Source organism: Mesoplodon bidens, assembly GCF_964165515.1.
Source record: "Mesoplodon bidens genome assembly, chromosome: 16".
Classification (NCBI taxonomy): domain Eukaryota; kingdom Metazoa; phylum Chordata; class Mammalia; order Artiodactyla; family Ziphiidae; genus Mesoplodon; species Mesoplodon bidens.
Window position 1 is genome coordinate 14,049,980 of NC_138173.1, and position 19,549 is coordinate 14,069,528.

At 37.0% G+C, this 19,549-nt stretch overlaps 1 protein-coding gene across 4 annotated transcripts in view; it reads left to right on the top strand.

The window, feature by feature from the left end:
- Positions 1–19,549, top strand: part of PREX2 (phosphatidylinositol-3,4,5-trisphosphate dependent Rac exchange factor 2) — a 283,316-nt gene that overhangs the window by 60,543 nt on the left and 203,224 nt on the right. For all 4 annotated transcript variants that reach the window (XM_081259019.1, XM_081259020.1, XM_081259021.1 and 1 more), the window contains exons 2-3: positions 17,873–17,944; positions 19,118–19,240. In XM_081259019.1, coding sequence (XP_081115145.1) covers positions 17,873–17,944; positions 19,118–19,240 — 195 coding nt within the window. The remainder of the gene's footprint in view (positions 1–17,872; positions 17,945–19,117; positions 19,241–19,549) is intronic.

The window sequence follows — 19,549 nt, forward strand, 5'->3', positions numbered from 1 at the left end:
ACCCTCGCTAAACCACCCCTCTAAGTGGTCACAAAACACTGAGCTGATCTCCTTGTGCTATGCGGCTGCTTCCCATTAGCTATCTATTTTACATTTGGTAGTGTATATATGTCAGCGCCACTCTCTCACTTCTTCCCAGCTTACCTTTCCCCCTCCCCGTGTCCTCAGGTCCATTCTCTATATCTGCGTCTTTATTCCTGTCCTGCCCCTAGGTTCTTCAGAACCTTTTTTTTTTTTTTTTAGATTCCATATATATGTGTTGCCATGCGGTATTTTTCTCTTTTTGACTTAGTTCACTCTGTATGATAGGCTCTAGGTCTATCCACCTCACTACAAATAACTCAGTTTCGTTTCTTTTTATGGCTGGGTAATATTCCATTGTGTATATGTGCCACATCTTCTTTATCCATTCATCTGTCGATGGACACTTAGGTTGCTTCCATGTCCTGGCTATTGTAAATAGTGCTGCAGTGAACATTGTGATACATGACTCTTTTTGAATTATGGTTTTCTCAGCGTATATGCCCAGTAGTGGGATTGCTGGGTAATATGGTAGTTCTATTTTTAGTTTCTTAAGAAACCTCCCTACTGTTCTCCATAGTGGCTGCATCAATTTACATTCCCACCAACAGTGCAAGAGAGTTCCCTTTTCTCCACACCCTCTCCAACATTTATTGTTTGTAGATTTTTTGATGACTATGGCCGGTGTGAAGTGATACCTCATTGTAGTTTTGATTTGCATTTCTCTGATTATTAGTGATGTTGAGTATCCTTTCATGTGTTTGTCGGCAATCTGCATATCTTCTTTGGAGAAATGTCTATTTAGATCTTCTGCCCATTTTTGGATTGGGTTGTTTGTTTTTTTTTGACCTTGAGCTGCATGAACTGCTTGTATATTTTGGAGATTAATCCTTTATCAGTTGCTTCATTTGCAAATATTTGCTCCCATTCTGAGAGTTGTCTTTTCGTCTTTTTTATGGTTTCCTTTGCTGTGCAAAAGCTTTTAAGCTTCATTAGGTCCCATTTGTTTATTTTTGTTTTTATTTCCATTTCTCTAGGAGGTGGGTCAAATAGGATCTTGCTACGATTTATGTCAAACTGTGTTCTTCCTATATTTTCCTCTAAGAGTTTTATAGTGTCTGGCCTTACATTTAGGTCTTTAATCCATTTTGAGTTTATTTTTGTGTATGGTGTTAGGGAGTGATCTAATTTCATTCTTTTACATATAGCTGTCCAGTTTTCCCAGCACCACTTGTTGAAAAGGCTGTCTTTTCTCCATTTTACATTCTTGCCTCCTTTATCAAAGATAAGGTGACCATATGTGCATGGGTTTATCTCTGGTCTTTATATCCTGTTCCACTGATCCACTGGTACTGTTTTTGTGCCACTACCATACTGTCTTGATTACTGTAGCTTTGTAGTATAGTCTGAAGTCAGGGAGCCTGACCCCTCCAGCTCCATTTTTCTTTCTCAAGATTGCTTTGGCTATTCAGGGTCTTTTGTGCTTCCATGCAAATTGTGAAATTTTTCGTTCTAGTTTTGTGAAAAATGCCAGTGGTAGTTTGATAGGGATTGCATTGAATCTGTAGATTGCTTTGAGTAGTATAGTCTTTTTCACAGTGTTGATTCCTCCAATCCAAGAACATGGTATATCTCTCCATCTGTTTGTATCATCTTTAATTTCTTTCATCATTGTCTTGTAGTTTTCTACATACAGGTCTTTTGTCTTCTTAGGTAGGTTTATTCCTAGGTATTTCATTCTTTTGGTTAAGTGGTAAATGAGAGTGTTTCCTTAATTTCTCTGTCAGGTTTTTCATCATTAGTGTATAGGAATGCAAGACATTTCTGTGCATTAATTTTGTATCCTGCTACTTTACCAAATTCATTGATTAGCTCTAGTAGTTTTCTGGTAGCATCTTTAGGATTCTCTAGGTATAGTATGATGTCATCTGCAAACAGTGACAGTTTTACTTCCTCTTTTCCAATTTGGATTCCTTTTAGTTCTTTTTTTTCTCTGATTGCTGTGGTAAAACTTCCAAAATTATGTTGAATAATAGTGGTGAGAGTGGGCAACCTTGTCTTGTTCCTGATCTTAGTGGAAATAGTTTCAGTTTTCACCATTGAGAACGATGTTTGCTTTGGGTTTGTCATATATGGCCTTTATTATGTTGAGGTAAGTTCCCTCTATGCCTACTTTCTGGAGGGTTTTTATCACAAATGGGTGTTGAATTTTGTCGAAAGCTTTTTCGGCATCTATTGAGTTGATCATATGGTTTTTATTCTTCAATTTGTTGATATGGTGTATCACATTGATTGATTTGCATATATTGAAGAATCCTTACTTTCCTGGGATAAACCCCACTTGATCATGGTGTATGATCCTTTTAATGTGCTGTTGGATTCTGTTTGCTAATATTTTGTTGCGGATTTTTGTATCTACGTTCATCAGTGGTGTTGGCTGGCTAACATTTATTTGGTCCTAATTAGGCACTAGCACTGTACCAAGTGCCAACAAAAATGACCTGTGTGAAATTTCTTCATCTGTCCCAAAGATAGATATTATTATTATTAACCTGATTTACTGAGTGAGGAAACTGAAGCTTAGAGCCTTTTGCTTCATAGATGGTAACCATAGGGCTGAACTCCACATCTAGGAAGCATCCCTGTCTGTATAGTTATGTGGGTAGCTGTTTGCAGGTGGGTTAAGGGGGAACATGGAGGGTTAACCTTGAGGGGTTTCAAAACAGCTGACTGTAGTCATTGGATGTTTCTTAATCTTACTTACTTTATTTAGTTGATTTCTCCCTAAAGTTTGGTGTATCCCTGAGTATTCTGGAGAGATCCATCACCCAAAACAATATAAAGAACAGAAGATCATTAGAAATCAAATGATACTTCGAATGTCTAAGCCAAGAAGAGTTTATTGCCCAAAAAGTCACTTTATTTTAAAAAATTAATAGTTTAAAATAAAGGACTTAGAGTTTTTTTCAGTCTTTGAGAAAACTAGCTGTAGACATGGTTTGCAGAGCTGTCTGTAGAAAATATCACTTCTAAGAATTAGCATCTAACTTGATTGCGAATTCTTTGAAAAACTAGGTGTTAAGTAACTAGGTGTTAAGTTTTCTTAGTTTTTCTATTTAAGGCTTTTATGTCTCTCTTACCTTGGGAGTACTTTTTCACTCAAATACTTTAAGATCAAATGCTATTTTAAAACTTAGAACTCTGGAGTGATCAGTATTAAAAATTTATCAGAACCAAAAGGGCCATTGCAAAACCTCAAGACTATGGGCTGAAAACTGAAATGGCTGTGGAAATTTCTAAGTCACAAACATGAATAAAATGGATTTTTGTGTAAGAATGATAACAACATTAGTGTGAGAATAAATAACAGTTAACGTTTCACTTTGGTGTAGGGATAATAAGGAATAGTGGTGACTGAAAACTTGTGGCTGCCTTTGCTCTGGCCCATTGCAACCATTCAGGAATGTGAGACCTGTGTTGATTTTTCCCTAGTGTTTGAAGAGAGACTGTAGTTACTTTTTTTGTGTGTGTGGTATGCAGGCCTCTCACTGCTGTGGCCTCTCCCGTTGCGGAGCACAGGCTCCGGACGCTCAGGCTCTGCGGCCATGGCTCCCGGTCCCAACCGCTCTGCGGCATGTGGGATCTTCCCGGACCGGGGCACGAACCCATGTCCCCTGCATCGGCAGGCGGACTCTCAACCACTGCGCCACCAGGGAAGCCCTGTAGTTACTTTTATGTGAATGCTGTTATTTCTTTAAACGTTAGCAGTTGAATCAATGTTTTAACCACTCTGTGCTATGTTTAAAAATACCTCTAGTAAAAAAAAATACCACTACTGTTCTCGACCTCTGCTTTAGACTAACTCATTGCCTTAGGTCAATGGAAGTTAAATATCCAAGAAAGACAGCTGCAATATACCTATTTTTACAGGCTGAACTGTGAGATGAGATGGTGGGAATCAAAATCACAAAAAACATAAGCAAAAATTTTTTAAAACTTAACAAAACTTTAAAAATTAACAAACGACACACTTTAGAAATGTTTGCATTTATTGTAGTTTTTATTGTAACCATCTCAATAAATTTCCTAAATTTTCACTTTTACTTTTAATAATTTTACACGTGACTATAATTCCATTGAGAATGATTCTGATTTCACTTTCATCTTCTGTCCATTTGACTTTCCAGCCACCTAACTATTAAACATCTTTAAAATTGTGTGTCTGTGTGTAGTTAGTGCACTAACTAGCTGCTGACAAGGATGAATTCTTTCCCTGAAAACTCCTGAAGATCACGGTTCATCATGCTGCCTTTGGCGTGCTGAAGACAAATAGAAGACACTAAATAATGTTTTAATTATCGTCAAATCCTGGGAGAAGTTTCAGCCAAAGGAGTTTAAAAAATCTGGATGGTATGATGAAAAATTATCTTTACCTAGGCTCTCAGATGGTGATGATGTTCACTTTGAATTAATAGTTGTTCTGAAAGAGAGTAAAACATCTTTTGATGCGAAATTGAGCAGGTATTAAAAAGCCCTCAACAATTATGACACAACAAATCCTTTTGGGTCTGAATCATAAGAAAACAACATTCAAAGGGCTTTCACTGAGGACTTCCCTGGTGGTCCAGTGAGTAAGACTCTGTGCTCCCAATTCAGGGGGCCAGGGTTCAATCCCTGGTTGGGGAACTAGATCCCGCATGCCTGCCGCAACTGAGTCCACATGCCGCAACTAAGAACCGCAGCTAAAGATCCCGCGTGCCACAACTAAGAAGATCCCATGTGCCGCAACTAAGACCTGATGCAGCCAAAATAAATAATAAATAAATTTTTTTTTAAAAAAGAGCTTTCACTGGATTTTGTGATATGCTATTTAAGTATCATTGTGATCTCTTTAGGCAACTGAATAATCCAGGTGTGGCATATATATATATATATATATATATATATATATATATTTTTTTTTTTATGGTTTGTAGAGCAATGGATGCCCATGCCTGGCTGTACCATTTTGCATTCCCACCAGCAGTGAATGAGAATTCCTGATTGCTCCACGTTCTCACCAGCCTTTGGTGTTGTCAGTACTTTGGATTTTGTCCTTTCTAGTAAATAAGTGTGTAGTGGTATCTCATTGTTGTCGTTTTAATTTTCAATTGCCTAATAACATAAGATTTGAGCATCTTTTTATATGCTTATTTGTCACCTACATATCTTCTTTGGTGAGGTATCTGTTCAATTCTTTTGTCCATTTTAAGTATCTGGTTGTTTGGTGGTTGTTCATTTTCTTTTTGTTGAGTTTTAAGAGTTCTTTGTATATTTTGGGTAACATTCTTTCATCATATATATCTTTGGCATATATTTTCTCCCCGCTTGTGGCTAGTCTTCTCATTATCTTATCATTCACAGAGCAGAAATTTTAATTTTAATGAAGTCCAATTTATCAGTTATTTCTTACATGGATCATGCCTTTGGTGTTGTATCTAAAAAAGTCATCACCCTACCTAAGGTCAACTATATTTTCTCTTATGTTATCTTCTAGCTTTGCATTTTGCATTTAGGTCTATGATTTATTTTGAGTCAATTTTTCTGAAAGATGTAAGGTCCATGTCTAGCTGCTGCTTCTTCTTTTTAATTTGCATGTGGATATACAGTTGTTCCAGCACCATTTGTTGAAAGGATTGTTCTTTCTACATTTTTTGCCTTTGCTCCTTTGTCAAAGATAGTTGACTGTATTTGTGTGAGTCTATTTCTGGGGCCTCTGTTGGGTTCCATTGATCTATTTGTCTATTCTTTTGCCAATTCAACACTCTTTTGATTACTGTAGCCTTATAGTGAGCCTTGAAGTCAAGTAATGTCAGTTCTCTGATTTTATTCTTCTTCAGTATTGTCTATTCTGTGTCTTTTATCTCTCCAGATAAACTTAGAATCATTGAGATTCACAAAATAACTTGCTGGAATTTATTTGGAATTGTGTTAAATCTACAGGTCAAGTTGGAAGAACTAACATCTTGACATTATTGACTCTTCCTATCGATGAATTGGAATATTTAATTCTTCTTTGTTATTTTTTATTCAGAGTTCTGTAGTTTTCCTCATATAGATGTTGTATACATTTTGTTAGATCTGTACCTAAGTATTTAATTTTGGAGGTGCTAATGTACAAGTATTGGGTTTTCAATTTCAAATTGTTCATTGTTGATACATAGAAAAGTGATCGACTTTTGTATATTAACCTTGTATCCTACAACCTTGCTATAATTGCTTATTAGTTGCGGGAGTTTTTTTGGTTAATTCTTTTGGATTTTCTAAATAGACAATTATACATTTGCAAACAAAGGCAAATTCATTTTTTCTTTCCAATCTATATGCCTTTTATTTCCTTTTTTTTTGGTCTTGCATTAGCTAGGAATTCCATACAGTGCTGAACAGGAGTGGTAAGAGGAGACACCCTTGTGTGGTTCCTGATGTTAGTGGGAATGCTTTTTGTTTCTTCTTTTTAAAACTTATTTTAATTTTTTATTTATTGTGGTATAGTTGACTTACAATATTATATTAGTTTCAGGTGTACACCATAGTGATTCAATATTTTTATATGTTACACACCATACAAAGTTATTATAAAATATTGACTATATCCCGTGTGCTGTACAGTACATCCCTGTGACTTATTTATTTAGTACCTCTTAATTCCCTTAACCTGTTTTGCCCTTTCCCCACCCCGCTCCCCTCTGGTAACCACTAGTTTGTTCTCTGTATCTGTAAGTCTTTTTCTGTTTTGTTATATTTGTTCGTTTGTTTTGTTTTTTAGCAAAAGCTTCTAGTTTCTCACCATTATGTATAATGCTAGCTGTAGGGTTTGAAAAGACTTTCTGTAATGTTGAGGATGTTCTCCTCTATTCTTAGTTTGCTGAGAGCATTTCTTTGTGAATGGTTGTTAGATTTTGTCAGATGCATCTTATGCATCTATTGTTATGACCATATGGTTTTTCTTTTTATACTATTGATGTGATGGATTACATTAGTTGATTTTCAAATGTTGAACCAGCTTTGCATATCTGGGATTATCCCACTTGCCTGTGGTGTACAATTCTTTTTATACATTTTCGGATTTTATTTGTTAATATTTTGTTTAGGATTTTGGAATCTAGTTTATGAGTGATATTGTAGTTTTCCTGTGAAATCTTTGTCTGATTTTGGTATTAGGGATGCTGGCCTCACAGAACAAGTTAGGAAGTATTTCTTCTACTTTAGTCTTCTGAAAGACACTCTAGAGAATTGATATAATTTCTCCCTTAAATGTTTCATAGAATTCACTAGTGGACTCGTTTGGTCTGGTGCTTTCTATTTTGGAAGGTTATTAAGTATTGATTCAGTTCCTTTAAATAGATATAGTCCTATTTAAATTGTATTTCTTTTTGTGTGAATTTTGGCAGATCATGTCTGTCAAGGAATTGATCCATTTCACTTAAGTTATCATTTGTGGTCATAATGTTTTTCATAATACTCCATTATTATCCTTTTTATGTCCATGGGATCTGTGATAATGTTGTATTTTTCATTTGTGATACTAGTAATTTGCATCTCTACTCTCTCTCTCATTAATCTGGCTAGAGGCTTATCAATATTATTTATCTTTGCAAAGAACCAGCTTTTGGTTTTGTTGAGTTTTGCTGTTGATTTTGTGTTTTAAGTTTTCCTGATTTCTCCTCTAATTTTTATTATTTTTTCCTTTTGCTGACTTTGGATTTAGTTTGCTCTTCTTTCCTAAGCAAAAGCTTAGATGATTGATTTAATTCTTTCTTCTTTTCTTTTCTTTCTTTCTTTTTTTTTTTTCCTTCTTGGCTGCACCGCATGGCATATGGAACTTCCTTGGCCAGAGATTGAACCCATGCTCCCAGCAGTGGAAGCACGGAGTCTTAATCACTGGACCACCAGGGAAGTCCAAATCTTTCTTCTTTTCTAATGTATGCATTCAATGCTATAAATGTCCCTCTAAGCACTTCTTTTGCTGCATCCCACAAATTTTGGTGAGCTGTATTTTCATTTTTTTAGAATGTTTTCATATTTCTCTTGAGACTTCTTATTTGACCTATGTGTTATTAAGAAGTGTATTGTTTAATATCCATGCATTTTGGGGTCTTCTATCTATTACTGGTTTCTAGTTTAATTAGTTCCATTGTGGTCTGAGCAGATATTTTATGATATCTTTTCTTTTAGATTTGTTAGGATGTATTTTATCCCCCAGAATATGCTCTGTTTTGGTCAATATTCCATGTGAGCTTGAGAAGAATGTGTTTTCTGCGTAGTTGGATATAGTTAATTGATGTCCATTATATCCAGCTAATTGATAATGTTGTTGAGTTTAGCTGTCTTACCGACTTTCTGCCTGCTGGATATTTTCACTTCTGATTTAAAAAATTAAGTCCCCAACAATGATAGTGGACTCATCTATTTCTCCTTGCAGTTCTATCAGTTTTTGCCTCATGTATTTTGATGCTCTTGTTAGACACATACATGTTAAGGGTTGTTATGTGTTCTTGGAGAATTGACATCTTTTTAATTATCTCTGAGAACTCGTCTTCCTTTTGATGTCTGCTCTGTCAGAAATTAATATAGCTTCTTCTGCTTTGTTTTGATTAATGTTAGCATAGTATATCTTTTACCATCCCTTTTGTCAATCTGTATGTGTTTTTATATTTACAGTGGGTTTCTTTTAGACAATGTAGAGTTGGGTATTGTTTTTTGATCCACTCTGACAACCTCTTTTAATTGGTGTATCTAGACCCTTGACATTCAGTGTGATTCTTGATATAGTTGGATGAATATCTCCCATATTTTTTACTGTTTTCTCTTTATTGCCCTTTTTTTCTGTTTTTGTCTTCCATTCTTTCTGTGGCTTTAATTGAGCAGCTTATTGATTCCATTTTCTCTCTTTTCTTAGTATATCAATTATACTTCTTTTTAAACTTTTTTTTTAGTGGTTGCCTTAGAGTTTGCAATATGCTTTTACAAGTGATTCAAGTACACCTTCAAATAACACTATAACTCTTCATGGGTAGTGCAAGTACCTTATAATAACAAAATATTCCTAATACCTCCCTCTTCTTCCTTGTATCATTGCTGTCATTCATGTCACTTGTACATAAGAATACATAAGCATGTGTATGTATACACACACATATACATACATAATTGAATACATTGTTGCTGTTATTCTTTTCAACAAACTTTTATCTTTTAGATCAATTTAGAATAAGAAAAATAAAAGTTTATATTTTCCCTTCATTTATTCCTTCTCTCTGATTTTTTTTTCTTTTTTTATGCACATGCAAATTTTTGACCCATATCATTTGCCTTCTGTTTTAAGAACATTTACTCTTTCTTGCAAGACAGGTCTACCACTCCATTTTTGTTTGTCTGAGAGTTTTTATTTCCCCTTCACTTTTGAAGTATAGTTTCACAGGGTACAGAATTCTAGGTTGGTGATATTTTTACTCCCAACACTTTAAATATTTCACTCCATTCTCTTCTTGTTGGCATGGTTTCTGAGAAAAAGTCAAATGTAATTCTTTTCTTTGTTCCTCTGTAAGTAAGGTGTTTTATTCCTCTGGCTCTTTCAAGATTTTCTTTTAATCTTTGATTTTTTTCAGTTTGAATATATGTCTAATTGTGGGGTTTTGGGGGCATTTATCTTGTTTGGTATTCTGACCTTCCTGAATCTGTGGTTTGGTATCTGACATGAATTTGGGGAAATTCTTGGTCATTATTGTTTGAATATTTCTTCTGTTCTCTCATCTCTCTTTTCCTTCTGTTATTCCCATTATGTATATATTATACCATATGTCATTGTGGAGAACTGTGGAGTTTTTGGATATTCTATCCCATTTCTTTCAGTCTTTTTTTTTCTTTTTTTCCTTTGCTTTTCAGTTTTAGAAGTTTCTATTGCCATATCCTCAAAGTCAGCGATTCTTTACTCGAGTCTACTAATAAGCCCATCAAAGGCATTCTTCATTTATGTTACAGTTTGAAAAAAATCTCTAGGATTTCTTTTTGAGCCTTTCTTAGAATTTCCATCTCTCTGCTTTCATTGTCCATCTGTTCTTGCATGTTGTCTACTTTTTTCAGCAGAACCCTTAGCCTATTACTCCTAGTTGTTTGAAATTCATGGTCTGATCATTCCAACATCTCTGCCATATCTGGTCCTGATGCTTGCTCTGTCTCTTCTATCTGCTTTTTTTGTCTTTTAGTATATGCCTTGTGAAAGCCAGACATGATGTACTATGTGAAAGGAACTCCAGTAAATAGGCCTTTAGTGTGTTCTAAGTAAGATGTGGGGGGATGGGAAGTGTTTGTTCTGTAGTCTTATGATTAAGTCTTTTGGTGAGCCTGTGTCCCTGAGCTGTGAACGTCACCAGTTTTTCTCAATAGTCCCCCCTCCTTATATGGAAAAAGTTGGCAAGTGTAAGTGAGGGTTGAGTATTTTTCTTTTCCCATCTGGAAGACTAGAGCAGGCAGGAGTCAGCATTTCTCTTCCCACAGTTTAATTAGGCTCTGCTATAACCCCAATAGTGTAGACTCTGGTAAAATAGTGTCTTCTTGAGCAGGCCTCATTAAGAAGAACAGAATGCTCTGATGTATTTCAAAATGGTTACTTTTCCCCTCCCTCTACGGGCACAGGAGAAGAGTTCACTCTGATATTCACTGTGAGAAACTGGTAAAGCTCCTGGAGGTAAAACTCACAAAAGTGTGAGCCCTCCCCTCCCTCCTTTGACTGTGTCCCCCTGGAGTTTTAATTCTCAGACTTGTCCATACTGAGCCTTCAATAATTTGTCAGTTACAGTTCAGGATTTCCTAACCTGTACTGCTTCTGGCAAACATTTCAGCTCAGGCGTTTGTGATCTGGTAAATTGTAATTCTGTTTTCACCTGTTTGTGTGTTGATGTTTGCACTAATGGTGCAAAGCAATGATGTGTAAAGCTGCTGGTGCTTTAGCGTGAGTCAACACAGTGGCACCAAACTGTACTAGTTGTCACTGTATACTTCACTGTCACCCACTCGCGTGGGTGGTTGGGAATGCTGGTTGCATTGAAGAATGTTCTGGATAAAGCTGTAAAAATTATTAATTTTATTAAGTCTTGACTCTTAAGCACATCTGTTTAATATTCTGTGAGATGAGATGGGAGATGTAGCTAGGTACTTTGCTGCATATGCAAGTGTTATGGTTGTCTCCAGGGAAAGACTGGGTGTGATTGTTTGAGTTACTATGGAACATCATATTTACTTGAAACAGCAGCTGTGGGATGAACTGTAGTTTCAGATTTGGGGTATTTGGGTATTTGGAAGATATTTTCTCAAAAAAGAATGAAGTGAGCCTGTCATTGCAAGAAAAAAAATTGGTAGTCTTTGCTTATGGTGATAAATTCAAGTGAATTTAGAGTTTGGAAAATTTATGTCTATCAGTGTGAGCTTGGCAGCTTCCTTATACTTAAAGACTTTTCTAATGAGTTGGATATACTGATATTAACTCATGTGATGTGTTTTTTTAATATTGAATAATGAAATGTGTTAATATTTGGAAGATATGCATAACTCTCAGTGAATCACTATTAAAAAATGTACAATATCAAACATGGATAAAAGGTCTCTTCAAATTCCAAGATAGGTCAATGGGTTTTAAGGTAACAGAGTATGAAAAGTTCACTGATACGGTTTCAGATTCCACATCATGACTACCTTTAAGAAACTACCACTTATTGAATTTTGTTGTTGTATTAAAGAAGAATATTCACAACTCACTGAAAATGTTATAGCAATGAACATATTTTTCCCTTTTCCAACTATCATTGAAAACACATTTCCAAACAATATATCACAATGCATTGAAGCATTTGAGAATTCAGCTATTTTCTATTAAGCCAGACGTTAAAGAAATTTGCATTCTTATAAGATAGTACCGTACTTCGTACTAAAATTTTTTAGGAAAAGATAGCTGTTTTTCGTAAAAGTATGTTATATATGTTAACATGTAATGGGTTTATAATTGTTAATTTTAAATACATTTGTAAATAAATGAATTTTTTGGATAGCAAATATTAAGATTTTCCTTAGTTTTAGTTGCTAACATATTAAATATTGTTAGATTAATCATACACATAAATAAAAGCTCTTTGTGGTTCTCTGTAATTTTTAAGAGTGTAAAGGAGTCCTGAGATTAAAATGTTTAAGAACCACTGCCAAGAACAATGCCTATCATTGAATTTTGTTTAGTGGTTAATAGTTAATATGTATTTAAATTTACAGACCTTAACACCACAATATGCACATCTATTACTTTTTTTCATGTTAAATAAAGGAGTCCTACTCAAAAAATTGGGACTCAATGGGTGTTCAGGAAAAAGTGAGATCCAGTGGACTGGAGAATTTATGAAGGATTTGCCAAAAGTATAATAAGGGAACATATAACATAGTTCAAACGATGAATTGAGCTAGTATTTTCTAGCTTAAAAAATAAACTGTTCCTTGTTCTAAATTCACCTCCATATCTCTGCTCCCTCTCTCAGCAAAACTTTAAAAACTTTTAAACGTTTTCTGTGGTTATAGACTCCATCTTTCTATTTTCCATTTCTCCTATCCATTCATTTAGGAGTGCCATGGTCAAGATCACCAGTGACTGACCTTGTGTTGTCAAGTCATATATCTGTACCTTACCTGAATTCTCAGCACTGTTAAAGCGATTGACCACTCCTTCTTTCTTAAAGCCCTCTCTCTGTTGGCTTTTGTGACACTATACTCTCCTGGTTTTGCTCCTTCCTACCTTACTGGCTTCTTTGGTTTCTCTTCTTCTGCTTGACCTCTAAATGTTGGAGTGTCCCCAAGGTTATGTCCTGGGGCTTTTTTTTCTTCTCTATCTATATACTTTCTCCAATGAACTGGGGCCAGCTGTTTCTTCTCTCTTCCCTGAGTTATGAACACTTTCCCTGAGTTATGTCTTTGTGCCAGGGGCACTCAACTCTTTAACTTTAGCCTCGAACTCCCCTTAGAAACCAACATCAGTACAGCTACCTCCCTACTTGAGATCTCTACATTAGCGTCCAGTAGGCATCTCCAATTCAACATGGCCAGGACAAGCTGATCCTCCCACTCCAACAATTACTCCTCATTTCGACTTCTCCATTCCAATAAAGTGGCTCCACGATCAACCAGGTATTCAAGGCAAACTCAAATGACAAGGCTTTTTCACTTAATAGGACTTCGTTTTTTCTCAGGAAGACAAAACAAAACACTGTCTTCCAAAGAATTTTGACGTCACAATATTGTTTTAAGTTCAAGAGGTAAAAGGAAAATATTTACTCTTATTTTTTCCACGTCTTTTCATGAAATGAGTACACTTTTTCCTGCACTAGTGCAGCTTCTCTTAAAGCCTTCATATGTAAAATTTATCCATCTCTATTGATATTAAATAGCCACGGTTTCAAGGTGACAAGTTGCTGCTAAACTCATTCTGAATGTAGAATATTTATAGGGGTAATAAGGTTTAATCCCTGTATGATATGAAATTCAGATTGGCATCAGGTGTCTAAAATTAAAAGTGCGAACTGTTAAAATCTGTGCGATATTTGAGAGTGATCTGTGTGTGTCTGACTGATGAAAAGAGTGGGAGGACAAAAATGAGTTGAGAAAGATTATCATTTAGTACATTGAAATTATAAGCTAAGCAAATGCATTCTGAGACTAAAACTCATCATGGACTTTACTTTCGAGCTGGCAGTGGCCCAGATGGACACAGGAGGCCAAAGGGGATTTCTGTCATCCCCCTATTATATCTGAAAGAGTTTTCTTCCTTCTTTTGATTTCTTGGTAGCAAACTTGTGACATTTTTAGCTTTCTCAAACTTTAACTAATGTATCACATTTAATACATTGTATCAAACTCTTGCTGAGAGGAAAACAACGTGGACCAGATTGAGGAGAAGGTGAGGTGAGGTCTCTGAATGGGAAGCAAGCAGCCCACGACTAGAGTGATATCTGGGAATACACTGTGCTGGTTTGCTGAGTGTGTGCTGTGCTAATTACACACCTGCAAGCTGGAGGTGCAGGGAGGGGCCCCTGCGAGCCTCCCTTCCTCCACAGGTGACCTAGGCTGTCTTACCTGGCTCACCTGTCTCTGCATCTCACGAGCCTTCAGAGATTATTATCACCTGTTTACACAGCCCAGATTGTGATTTTCATTGTTGAGAGGAGGGTCCTCTGGTGAGGTATCAGGAACCCCAAGTGGCTGAGCGCGAGGGTACTGTACATAGAGGGAGTATGACCTGGAGTTGAAAGTCAGGGTGAAATAAGTGAACCCGTTTTTCCCATTGAGTCTTACTTATTTGTTTCACAGTCTGTTTCTTTAGTCTTTGGAAGAATAAACATAAAGATCATCAGACTGTGGTCTCTGGACCAAGTGTATTAGGGACCTTGCTCTAAATGCAGATTTCTGGGTCCTAAACCAATCTGCTGAATCAGGCCTTCTGGGGACAGGGCTGGAGAATCTGCATTTGGAAGAAACTCTCCAAGTCTTACACACAGTGAAAAGTTTGAGAACCACTGGCATTAAAAGCCATTTTCTGGTACTTATTTTCCATATATTTGTATCAGAATGAAGATGATCTAATTCTGATGAAATTCTGAACCAGGGAGAATGAATGAATACAGAGAAAAAACAACATATTAAATCTCATGTGTTTTTGTGACTAGGGTATTAATGCTTCCTTGATTGATAGGAGAAAGATTAAATGCCCCAGTTACCAAAGTCTGAAAGGATCTGTAGATTCTGGTTGTTAAAGGATGATTCTGAGAACACGTTGTTTATCTTCAGAGAGGAAGACATACACATTTTGTAAAAAATGTCAGACAGTTTTCATGATTTTGCTCTCTGAGCAAACTATCTTAAATCTGCCTTCACTGTTTTATAAAATGAGGCTCTTGGGAAAAATAAATGCTTGGTTAGAAATGCTAAGAAGTTCCAGGTTTTCTTTCATATGCAGTTAAACAAAAAGTTCCGTATTGTCAGGGAGGATTGAAGATAAAAAGTCAGATAAAGATAGAGTTTACTTTATTAGCTTGTATGTTTCCTTCTACCTCATAGTTTGATTCATTTTCACTACCTCCTGTCTTCAATTTGTTGGTTTCAGAATGTGACTGAGTTCAGTTTATGAAGATAAGGTTTATACATGTAGAAGTGAAGTTTAAGTTTTGCTTGCACGAGAGGTTATGTTTCCTATGTGGTTAATATGAAATGTAAACTCGGCAACCAAAGCAACCGTGCTGTTTTAAGACTAAACAGAAAGAGGTAAGGAGCATTTTTAGTATAGGTATATGGAAAACTATTCAAGAAAAACAAAACTAAAATTAAAAATTAGGGCCTCCCTGGTGGCGCAGTGGTTGAGAGTCCGCCTGCCAATGCAGGGGATACGGACGGGTTCGTGCCCCGGTCTGGGAGGATCCCACATGCCGCGGAGCGGCTGGGCCCGTGAGCCATGGCCGCTGAGCCTGCGCGTCCGGAGCCTGTGCTCCGCAACGGGAGAGGCCACAACAGTGAGAGGCCCGCATACCGCAAAAAAAAAAAAAAAAAAAAAAAAAATTAAAAATTAGACTAACGCTAATTAAAATGGGCACTTAAAGTCAGAAAATTCGAAAATCTCTCTCCACTGCCAATTATACCTAACTTTAGATAATATTTCAAAAGATTGTATCACGTTTCCAATAAAAAGGTTAAGGTAACATCCAATACTTTCATATTCATTTTATTTAATTCAGCTGAATTCTTCCGTTCATTTGCGGCTGTCAGTTCTGATGTGGCTTTGTAGTTATGGAATCTGAAACGTGAACCCATTGAATCAGGAATCAAGATGGTGCTGAAGCTAAAGCTAGGAGTAAGATCTGTGGCCCATTTGTTTTGTTTCCTTTAAATAATTTTGTTATTTTTCTTTACAAAAGTTACAACATGCACACAGCCAGATATTCTGACAATAAGAAAGTGTACAAAGGTCATCTTCCTATCACCTGGAGGTAATCACTGTTTGCATTTCGGTATATGCTACATATTTTTTCTTAGTATGAATGCACACTGACATTACACATGTGTATATATGTATATATTATATACATGTGTAATATTCATATATATAATATATACGTATATGTACACACATATACAGTTGTGTGTGTGTATATATATCTGTATATATACACGAAAGTGTGTATGTATAGGTATGTGCACATCCAGTATGCTGTTTAGTAATTTTTTTCGCCAAACAGTATTTTACAGACATCTGTTGTATACACACATATGTATATATAATTTTCATCCCATTCCATTTACGATTATACTTTTGCACAGTATTCTGTAGTTTACATGTACCATAATATATTAAATGATCCCATTAATTATGGGCATTTAGGTGGTTTCCACTTTTGTAATCAATACACTGAAACCCCTTGTCTGAATATTTTCTTAGGATAAATTCCCAGAAGTAGAATTACTGGGTTAAAGGGAATGCCCACTTAAACATTTGAGATATATTGTAAGTTGTCCTCAAAAGTGTTGTGCCATTTTATAGTGTTACTAGCAATGTCTTGAGGGTGATAATTTTGGAATATTATGCACAATCCTGGGTTTTGTTAATCTTTTAAATCTGTAAATATAGCATGTCAAAAATGAACTTCTTTTTTTCTTTTAATGAAATTCTTACATTAATTTTCATTTGTTTGATGCAGTATGTTGAGATTCCTTCAAGCTTCTATGTGCCCTGACTTGGCAGGTAGTGGCTGGAGTTCTTAAGACAGGCAAGGGAAGGGATGATCTCACGTGGTCACTAGGTAGTTAGTGGACGTTGTCTTGAGGACAACATCTTGTATTTGCTGGATAGAAGTCTCGCCTTTCTTTCCTTCTAAACTTTCTCTTTTAAGGCTCAGTATAAATAACTCTTTTTATCCTTTTTTTTCTTTGCTAAAATAATAGCTTATTTAGTCATGGGCTTAATGATCATCAGGAAGAGTCCAGATCTTTGAAATACAAATGAACTCATTTGCCAACCATAGGGCTGTGGAGAGCTCAGACCTGATCCCAGAAATACAAATTCTGGCTTCCTAAAACTTGAATGGGGCAAGAGGGGATGGGAAATTCTTCCATTCCTTCTTGAAGGTCCCTTTCTTTCTCCCTTCCTCCCTCACTTCCTCAATTTCTCTCACTTCTAAAGGGCTCCCTTTAGAATTTCTGGCCCTTTTGTTTGTATTAGAAATCCCATTTTGGGCTAGATTTTGGTCTTTTGTGCTTCACAAGACTTAGAAGTTTAGGAAACATTTGACTCTGTGTGTTTTACCACAGAACTTTGAGATCTTGGTGGATACGTTTAATTCATATCTACGTGATCACTTTTGGTCCTGCCCCCAAACTATAAAGGAAATATAATTCCCAGGTAGGAGAAGCAACACACAAGATTTCTGCCTTCTACAACAAAACTGTTACACTCGATAGTTATTGGATTTTTTTTTTTTTTTTTTTTTTGCGGTACGCGGGCCTCTCACTGTTGTGGCCTCTCCTGCTGCGGAGCACAGGCTCCGGACGTGCAGGCTCAGCGGCCAGGGCTCACGGGCCCAGCCGCTCCGCGGCATGTGGGATCCTCCCGGACTGGGGCACGAACCCGTGTCCCCTGCATCGGCAGGCGGACTCTCAACCACTGCGCCACCAGGGAAGCCCTAGTTATTGGATTTTTAAACTTTGGTTTCTTATAAAAAACAATTAATTCAGATCAACACTCATTTGATTAGTCCAATGTTGCCTTCATAGTATCTTTTCCTGCTTCCTGCAGGCATTCTTACACCGGATGAACCAGTGCGCTGCGTCGAAACTTGACAAAAATGTAACAGAAGAAACGGTGAAGGTGAGGAGGTGCCCTCGACCCCAGCACAAGGTCCCCTCAGATGAAATTTTCCCCGTGGGATGTTGCCTCGGGGCTCGTCAACTTGTCTCCACTTCCGGGATAAGTTCTGTGCCAGTCACCAGTCGTTGTGTGGCCAGGAATGAGAAAAAGGGAAACTAGGGTTTGGGAAAAGAAACGGGGGGTTATGAGGATGGTGTAGAAGACAGAGAGAAATTCTTGCCAAGACCTTGGAAACGTTTGAAAGGAGGAAAAACATAACCCCAAGTCCAAGAACCTTCATGTCTCTCGAGGGGAAAGGAGCTGAACCATGTGTGAGGGGATTGCTAGAGGGCCTGGGGGGCAGGATGTGGGCAAAGGCGGCTTCCAGTCTCTGACCCCTGGAGAGCAAACGATTTGGATGGTCCACTGGGGCAGAAGTCGTCCACACAGTATCTTCAGCTCACACATGTATAAGCATTTCCTTTTAAACTGTAGGGAAGGAAAATTGTGAAGAGTTTTGGGGAAAAAAGGGGGGGATGGTAAATGAAAATTAATTGTACTATAGTCATTATTCATTGAAGTTGTATAAATCATCCTTGATATTTATTTTGGATGCCAGCTTGCAGTTTTATTTTACGGAAAATAAACAATTCCCAAGGAATTTATAGGCACATCTGACCGTTTCCCATTAAATTCAATAGTAACGTTTACACCCTCCTTACATGGAGTGTTTTAGTTTGGGTGCTTTTGGTTGCAAGCAAAAGACACCTGTTACTCAGAGGGACATGAAGGTACTTTGATTCCCATAGCAGGGACTTCTATGGGCAAAGAAGCCCTTGCCCCAAAGCCTGCCAGCAAATCTGCCCACGCTGTTTTACCTGCAATCCGCGGTCCTTAGTGGGGTGGGACAACGACCATGCTTGGATTCAGTTGCTCAGGATTGTCCTGAGAGCCAGGACTAGGTTCCCGGTTCCCAGAATTGTGTGGGAGGGGAGAGGATGTCCAGACAGAATGGGTGCCCTGCCAGCCATGGTGGGGGTGGGGGGGTGGGAAGGACAGCTCTCCACCGAGGTTTTCAACTTGGAGAGAAAATACTCTCCGTAGAATACTCTCCATAGAATCTCCATAGAATAGGGAGTCCATAGAATTTTTTTAAAACTTGCTTCACTATTGCACTTACACATTTATTTACAGATGCTGTTCTCAAACATTGAAGATATCCTTGCAGTCCATAGAGAATTCTTAAAAGTCGTGGAAGAATGCTTACATCCAGAACCTAATGCTCAGCAAGAAGTGGGAACCTGCTTTCTTCACTTTGTAGGATCAATTTCTGTTTATTTTAAAAGCTTTTCCCCCTAAAATTTAAAGTTTCACTTTTGGCACAGTAGTATGTGGGAATTCAGCATTCGAAGTAAAATCTGACACCAAAAGTTTGGGGTCTTTTAAGGCCAATGAAATCTTCCACTTAGAGCCAGAAAAGGGGAGAGGGCCTCACATCATCCATTTTATTCAGTGAAGAATAAACAGGCTTTTCTTTTTCCCAACGAGTTAGTTTTTTGCATCCTCTGTAGCTTTGAATTCTAATGAATATTCAGGCTGTTTCATAATGAATGGATTTTTATGTTT